This window comes from Gadus chalcogrammus, chromosome 3 (genome assembly GCF_026213295.1).
Source record: "Gadus chalcogrammus isolate NIFS_2021 chromosome 3, NIFS_Gcha_1.0, whole genome shotgun sequence".
Classification (NCBI taxonomy): Eukaryota; Metazoa; Chordata; class Actinopteri; order Gadiformes; family Gadidae; genus Gadus; species Gadus chalcogrammus.
The window spans coordinates 18,684,980-18,693,560 of record NC_079414.1 but is presented as its reverse complement, the minus strand read 5'-3'; the positions used below and the strand labels follow the sequence as shown (position 1 = coordinate 18,693,560).

The 8,581-nt window shown below is 43.0% G+C and overlaps 2 protein-coding genes across 2 annotated transcripts in view; one reads left to right on the top strand and one right to left on the bottom strand.

Annotated features, from left to right (window-relative positions):
- Positions 1–663: 663 nt before the first annotated feature.
- npy2r (neuropeptide Y receptor Y2) lies at positions 664–1,859 on the top strand. Its single transcript, XM_056587249.1, has one exon. The coding sequence runs from the start codon at positions 664–666 to the stop codon at positions 1,810–1,812; it is 1,149 nt and encodes a 382-aa protein (XP_056443224.1). The 3' UTR covers positions 1,813–1,859.
- Positions 1,860–3,298: 1,439 nt separating this feature from the next.
- The window catches only part of LOC130379591 (PDZ and LIM domain protein 3-like), an 11,711-nt gene continuing 6,428 nt past the window's right edge, over positions 3,299–8,581 (bottom strand). The window contains exons 7-9 of the mRNA XM_056586528.1: positions 8,360–8,487; positions 7,771–7,882; positions 3,299–7,497 (exon numbers count right to left, since the gene is read on the bottom strand). Of these exons, the coding sequence (XP_056442503.1) occupies positions 7,308–7,497; positions 7,771–7,882; positions 8,360–8,487 (430 nt within the window). The 3' untranslated portion in view covers positions 3,299–7,307. The remainder of the gene's footprint in view (positions 7,498–7,770; positions 7,883–8,359; positions 8,488–8,581) is intronic.

Sequence of the window (8,581 nt, the reverse complement as noted above, 5' to 3'; positions counted from 1 at the left end):
GATTATTTTCCCCTTTTTTCGTTTTTTTTTTTGCATATCAAGGTGAGTTCTCGATTTTTAAATTACACATCAATGATGTGACCTACTTCGATTTGATTGAATTGTGTTTCTCAGCCGTATCAGACATAACCTTTATTCTGTGCCTTTTCAGGTAAATCAGGTAGTTGCAGTTTGGCCCATTATTATACTATATTACTATAGGTAGAATATCCAGTAAGCTACCGCCACAAAACCATCAGACCCATGATTAATGTCGTTATTCTTTTGTTTGAGCTATAAGTAAAAGTAAAATACTATCTAAAAGACTCAAATGAAGGACTATCTAGGTCTATTTGCTTTTGCATGAAGCTTTTATCCACTTATTTATTCCAGTGTCATAAATTGTGATGTAGGCCTAATCGGTGCCGCTCTAACCTCATCACTATCGTCCATTATCACGAGGGCCTTGTGGCTTTCATCCCCATAATCATCTTCTCCCTAGCTAACTTCCAGAGTTGCATGTGGCTTATTATCATTTATTATTATTATTACAGTCCATTATGTGGTTTATTGATGTCTTCTAATGCTTTTCCAGAGGAAATGATTGACATCATATTCATTTCCATTTGTTTCCCCAGCGATGTCCTACTTCTGTAATCATCCAACTGGCCCGCCTTCCTAATAATGAATGACTCGGGACGTCTACAGATGGCGATGGAGTCCGTCCCTCCACACAATGGGACACACATTGAAGCTCCTGAATACGCCGTAGAGTCCTGCGACCAATGTTCTTCAGCAGGAACTCCACTTGCCCCGGACGACCACCACCTGGCGGGAGTGGGGGACAGCACCCAGCTGTTCGGGGTGCAAGTGGTCCTCATCCTCGCCTACATCACCATCATAGTGTTCGGAGTGGTGGGCAACGCGCTGGTGATATACGTGGTCTACAAGTTCAAAACGTTACGGACCGTCACCAACTTCTTCATCGTCAACCTGGCCGTGTCCGACTTGTTCATGAACACCCTGTGCCTCCCTTTCACACTCGTGCACACCCTCTACGGCGAGTGGAAGTTCGGCCGCGTGCTGTGCTTCGTGCTGCCGTGCGCGCAGGCCATGGCTGTGCACGTGTCCACCATCACCTTCAACATCATCGCCCTCGACCGCCACAGGAGCATCGTGTACCACCTGGAGCCCAAGATGTCCAAGGACATGTGCGCCCTGGTTATCGTCGCCACGTGGGCCGTCAGCGCCCTGCTCGCCAGCCCGCTCGCCGTCTTCCGGGAGTACGTTACGTTGGACCTCTCGCCCGGCGCGAGCATCGAGGTGTGCGCCGAGCAGTGGCCCGGGAGCAGCATGGACGGAATGATGTACAGCATCTGCATGCTGCTGGTTCAGTACGGGCTCCCCCTGGCGGTCAACTCCTTCGCCTACCTGCGCATCTGGAGCATGTTGAAGAAGCACAGCAGCAGCCCAGGAGGTCGCAACGACCGCCACAGACGGCGGAGGAAGACAACGAAGATGCTGGTGACCGTGGTGGTGGTGTTCGCCGTGACTTGGTTGCCGTTCCACGCGGTCCAGTTGGCCATTGACATCGACAGCAGTGTTCTGGATCTGAAAGACTTCAAACTGCTTTTCACTGTGTTTCATATCATGGCCATGTGCTCCACCTGTGTCAACCCGATCCTGTACGGGTGGATGAACAACAGCTACCGCAACGCTTTCCGCAGGGTGTGTAAATGTGACTTTAACTACAGCAGGTCAAGTAACACCACGAGCAGGCCAATTCAAAGGGAAGTCGCTGTTTGCTCCGATTTCAAAGCTACAAATGTGTGAAGTTACCTGCCTACATTTTCAGTCAGTGGAAAAGGCTAAATATAAGTGTCACAGTAGGTAGAGAGGGAAAAATTTGTGCCAATTCACGTTTGGCCTTGCAACACTGTTTCAGAGTTGTCTCTGTAGCAGGGAAGACCAACTCGAAACGGGATACAATGGGTGGTCTCAGGAAAGTTAAACGCGACTCTGAAACTTTAAGGCCGGGTACCACTGTGTTACACCGCTTAGGAAAAAAAGGTTTGGTCCGGCAAGTTTCAGGCCTAATCCCAATTTTATTTTTACCCCACTTGCTTTAAACTTGCCCTTTGGAACGGAGTCACGAGGGGGTAGTGCTTGAAATCTTCCCCTGTGAAAAGGTAGCCTGGGAAACAGGCGAATGTCGCGAGCTGATGTTTAATTTGCTCTACAATTAAAAAGATTGCTGCCAGTTTTGAGATGGACCAGCCAATCTCAACATTGTATCTAATATGAGGCTGAATAAATTAGATGAAGGTGCAAAGGAACAACAACAACAAAGATGGCTGCTGCTGATGTAGAGCAGTCTGTTGATTCCGCTGTCGAGACGGTATTAAACAAACCGGATGGTATGTTTTCACTTAAACAAGAACAAACGAGTGCACCTAAAGCTTTTGTTAAGAAGAAAGATGTCACTGATGTTTATTCATCGCTTAGTGCTGCGTTGACCGTTTGGGGTCGATGATTGGTTGTAGGCCTATCCAATTGCGTCCAGAGGCATTTTGGTCTGGCCCGTTGGTCAAAGTGTGAATAAACAGAGAGGTTAGCCTGGCAACACCAGGCTAGTGAAATAGGACAACCCTTTAAGAGCCTGCTACGTCAGCAGTAGACACTAGTGGCGTTTACATAGACATGCAACAAGTTTGTTTCAGGACATTTTGAATCTCACAATGCCGTCTTCAGAAGAGGTGGTTTCTGTTGCGTGGGCTGTAGGCATCCTTTCGCGGTTCTCAACAGCAAATCATCAAATTGCCTACTATGGAAATAGTGGTATTATCATGCAAATCGTTCATAACTCATGTGTTTCACTCTATCAATCTATCATACATAATAACATCATAAAGTCATAAAATACTAAAGAACACGCATCATTCACCAGGCCACTTGGAGTGTGCCACTCGGAGAAACCTTCATTTTGAGGGACATTGAGGCCTACCACTTGTTCGTACCCCTCTATCCAAACAAGAATTGGGACACCTTACCCTCTTTGGGTGAACATGCAAAATGGGGCGGTACCTTGCGGCTCGGAGCGGGACAGCTCGGTTATGCTAAATCTGCCTCACGTTTCAACTGCTGACAGTACACTTTGTTATGGTAGGGCGGGGTTTAAGCCAGATGGCGATAGCCGCGGGTAGCTACGTAAGCATTTTGGCACCATAGCAGCGTGATACAGTGAAGCCTGCTAAAATCAATTAAATGAGAAGAACGCGACACATTAAACAAAGAGCAACAATGGAGGACGTCCAAGAAGGACGGCAAAAAAATTTTTTTTGGGACATTTTCTTCAATAAACGAAGGTATAGCCTTTGCAGAAATACCTTGCGGGTGCTGTTTCGTTTTTGTTCTTCTTCTGTCCCACGGAAGTGACAATTCGGTCGACCAATCAACGGACGGCCTGTTTAGTACCGCACCACTAGGTGGAAACGAGGCATACATGTACAATGTGAACAAGTGGCGGATTAGTGTAAGATGTATTTATGCAAGTTGTGTGAACCTTATCTACTAAATGGTGTGGTGGTAAGTAATAGTAAGTAAATAATATGAAAAATCCTGTTGCCTAAATTAAAATAAATGTTATTTTATTAAAGAATCAATACTATACATATATACATATACTATGTTTACTAAAAAGCGTTTTAAAGCTTAAGGATATTCTGAGGTGTTTGACTCCCAGCTGAAAGGTCCTTGGTTCAATCTCCAATGACCACAGCCTACCCTTTCGGCATCATTGAGCAAGATTCCAATACCTCCTGTAACCAGCCTGACCCAACCACACTCAATACCTATTGCTAACTCTTGTTGCTTAGTGTTGTAAGTCTAATGTTGGCCCCCTGTGTTAATTAGTCACCTGTGTGCCATGTATTAGTAACCTAGGTTCTGCTCATTTTCTTGGTTCCTTGTTGGTTGTAGATTTGTTTCTGTCTGCGTGTTTTGACAAAGTAAAGGTTCCTTCTGCACCTACCCCCAGTCTGATCGCTGCACTTGGGTTCACCTCCCTGTACAATCTGTGACACCTGCTCCATAATGACATGTATCTAAATTAAGACTTTTATGTTTGCTTAAGCTTTCTGCCAAATCTTAAATACATTGGACATTCTACAATGCATTTTTCTTTTACTTTGCCTTTGTTTTCTATTACTTATCTATTTTATTTTATTTAATTTTATTGTATGACGATGCTTCTATGTGAAGCACTCTGACTCTACCTTGTGTATGAAAATTGCTACATAAATAAAGTTGCCTTGCCTAAATTCATTAGAGAAAAAAACATTTGCTGAATGAATAAATAGTAAATCTTGGGAACAGTTTGTGACCGGGGATACCTTGGTGTGCGCATGAGCAGATTTCAAATTGTTTTTTCATCTAAATCCAAAGTGAGTTCCATATAGTTCCAGAAGACTCCAATAAATCAATACAAAGATTGACAAGCTGTCATAAAGGTTCTCCTTTAATTGTTTTATGGAAATAAGTAATTTCATTTATTTTGCTTGCTGCCTTCGTTCCTCCGGGATTCATATAAAGCAGGGGACATTGAAGCCACAGCTGTGTCTCTTGCTTTCTATTCTTCTACAGACAACAGATAATATGCATTGATTAAAAGAATAAGTGGCTTTGCATGTGAAGGTGGTAGGCCTATAATTATATTAGCTGGTTGGCTGTCTATAAAGAATGGTACCCTTGAAATCGAAGGCAGACCATTGAATAGGGCGCATCCTTTAATATATTTGAGTACCCTTCAACCATTCCAATATAAATTGAATTAAAAGGATAAAGAAACTAAGATATTTATACATATCCCAAATGCTTATTTAAACCGTAAAAACTTTCAAATGCGTTTTCTTTGTCTTTTTGTTTTACTGGCTCCCAGAAATTGAGATCCAGACATAAATGGATAAGAAATGGGTAAAATTTTTTTTTTGCAATGTTGCAATGTCTACACTGAAAGGCTATAATAACTTGTTTAAACAAAAAACCAAAACAATCCACTGTGGAATCTTTTTCTAATAATATTTAAATATATTGGGCTAGCACGCAACTCTTGATTCATGGTTAATGGCTGAACTGAACCTGACAGCTATTTGGGAAGAAAAACTATTTCAGGTGCTTCGACCATTTTATGCATCCGTTCAAAATTCCAACGGTATGACTGTCTCGATTGCCGGCAACAGCAATAGAGCGCAACAGTGACCGCCCCCTTTTTGAACAGCTCTGGTTCCGAAAGTAAATTTCCCATTCATGGTTTGTTCGAGATGCCTCATACACCACCCGCACAAGTTGCAAAAAGTGGGAAATCTCCCAGCTTTTTTGCGGCATTTCACCGAGGCACACCCCCTTTAGGTCCGTCCCACTCGGGATTCTGAGAGTCAACAGAGTTCAGTGAGGTTGACCGTACGATTCGACAAACAAAAATGGCTGCGCCCGTAAAGAGATGTATTTCTTTGTATTTCTACCATGCTGGTCATTTTAATGTTGGTTTTTTTATTAACAAATTGCTGTGTGTTAAATACAAAGTAAAGAGGCTAATGTAGCTAACAATTACAATGACTACCCAATGCCTAACAAAGACAAACGGGAAAGCTATGAGTGCTAAAAGCCAGGAAATTCAGTCACAAGAGCAACTTGTGTGGGTGGTGTACGAGGCATCTCGAAAACACCATTAGAATGCTAAAAGCTGTTACCAGCTTGCAGTTGCGCTGTGAATGTCGGTCGCTGCACTATAGCAAATTCACACTATTTTCTGTATCATTCTGTATAATTGTTTTAGTACAGTCTGTCTCAATGGGTGTGTGTGTGCCAGTGCGCCCCAAGTGCGTGCGTGTGGGCCATGAAATATTCCTAGAACGCTTTTGCACATTTATAATTTTTTTGTTTGAAGTTTAAGTTATTTTGCGCGATCAGTAAGGGGGCCTCACACAAATAGAGCATAGGGGCCAATGACCAACATAATCCGCCACTGCGTTCACGATTGATACAACAGGCACTGAAATAAAGGCTCTAGCACCCTCTGTTGGCCGACACCAAAATACCATTACAAGCTGGACATATGGGAACGAAGTGGCAATGTTAGAAGGGGATTCGAATCAGTAATTTTTTATCATGTAAAAGGTTGCATTGTCCAGATGAAACAATTACTGTGAAATTGGATTTAATCGAGTTCCATTGATGGTTCAATGTTATTAACAAATTCATTTAAAAGCATTTAATGTGGTTCGATTGTTCATGTACAAGAATCTGACTTTTTGAAAGAATGTTTAATTTTAACTGGGCGTATTATGTATCTTAGAACCCATCTGAGCAGTGGATAGGTGACATTTGCTAAAAAGGACTTATTGGGAGAAGCAAGAGACGTGAGAGACGACCCGAAGCCTGTTGTGGAGAGGAAATACTGTAATGACTTCATAAAAAGCAATCTTAATCTTGATCCTAACTCCTTAAGAATCTTCCATGTAAAATGTGTTGCCTTACTGTTGGGCTTAGAGACATTTAGAAGTCAAAAGGAACGTGGTGTTCCGAACCCTAGCCCTTGATCTACTTTCTACTCATGAACAGACAAGGCAAAAAGGGGGACCTCAAATTGCACAACAAAGTAGTATGGTCAGCATCTTCATCTTCAGCATCTTTCTACATACATATTGTCATGATGGGTTTTATATGATTTATAGATAAAACAGGGACTCCAGTGCAACTTCAGTGTTTAACTCAATTCTTTATTATCAATATTCTTATTATTAATTCAGTTCAAAATAGTACAGCAATACAAGTGTATTTGCAGTTATTGTTGAGCTAATCACTCAATCGTCCCTTTCTTAAATAAGGTAATATGTTTGTTCATTTTGATGACATTGTACTTAATGTCGATAAAGTGTAGCAATGTTAAAATGTGCTTTTACAATAATTATTTTTAAAAAGCGTTGATGTCAATCGATGTCTATCGTGGAGCCATCCACTCCATAGTCCCTTTCTGATCTGAAGACACTATGTGTCTTGACAATATGTTAGGAGGAAAGAGGAACATGCCATCAGGTTTTATTGCATGTGAGGAACAGATCAAATTGTTTTTCAATTCTGCTCAAATCTCTTTGACAAAAAATGTCAGTGTAGCCACTCAATGTAAAAGCTTATAAGTGGCAGAACGTAACAATGTAGATTAACTCTACATATGACGCAATGGTAGACGTTTGTGAGTGTGTTTATGTATGTGTGTGGGTGGGTGTAGTTATATAGACGTCCCTATACAACATGTTCATGAACACGGACGCCTATGCGGAGGTAAAAGTCGTTACGAGGTCGTGACCCTCTGGGGGTCTCGTCCGTGCGCGTGCGTGAGCCTCACAGTACAGCTGGCCCTCCACAAAGAAGTAGCCCTGCTGCTTCAGGTTGACGTCACAGTCCGCACACACGAAGCAGCCGGGGTGGCGATACTTATCCCTGGCTTTTACAACGGTGCCCCTGGAGCAGAGAAAACACACGGAGAAAAGGAGCAAGAACAAGACGAGGATGTTAAACAATGTCAAATACATCCAGAAGGTGGCGCCAAAACCAATTAAGGATAATTAGTTAATTGGTTGCAGAGAAAAAATACTTATTTGGATACCAGCCAATACCATATATATGTTTCAAATAAAAACGTGTTCTTCCTTTTATATAGTTATAGCATTAGCTGTACAATCTTTTTTCACGACTCACCATCGCAGTGCAAAATATAAATTCAAATAAACTCACACAATGCCGTTTCCACACTTATCACAGAGAGGCAGCTTTTGTAGGTTGCCCGTGGGTGCGTTGGGCTTGGTCATGGGGGCTCTCACGCTCTTGGTCACAATGGGACGAGTACCTGCCGGACGAATTAGCCCTTTGAAGTGAATGCTTTAAAAGAAAAGATGATTGCGGCCAAACAATGGGAACAGTGGGATGAGATGGCCAACCTCAGGAGTGCAGTGTGAGCGCCTATAAGTGATGAGAGATGCAAGAGGGGGCTGCAGTCATTGTCACTTCAGCACTTCAGTGACGATGAAGCACACGCAAATGACACGTTGTACACACGTTACACATGTGTGGCTGACATTTTTAGGACATACATAATTGTCGTATCGAATAAGTAAAGAATCCATTATTTCAAATTTCAAGGATGTACACTAATTGAACGTGGTTAAATATGGTAATGAAAATATGAAATGTGTAGAAAAAGAACAAGGTCGTCTGTCATCTGCTGAGCTCTTGCTGAAATCGACCATAACCTCACAAACTATCCATGACTGAAATGAATGCGCGTTAAAGTGATGGGATGATGATAAGATCGGGGCGTCAGTACCATCGCTGTCTACGAACTCCTGCAGGGCTTTGAAGGAGCCCGACTGCCGGGGCTCCTGGCTCTCCTCATGGTCCTGCTGCAGCATGCGGTACACATCAGACTCCTCGATGGAGGCCAGGGTCCTAGGGCTGGACCCCCCCCCCCACACAGACACACACACACACACACACACACACGCACGCACGCACGCACGCACGCACGCACGCACGCACGCACGCACGC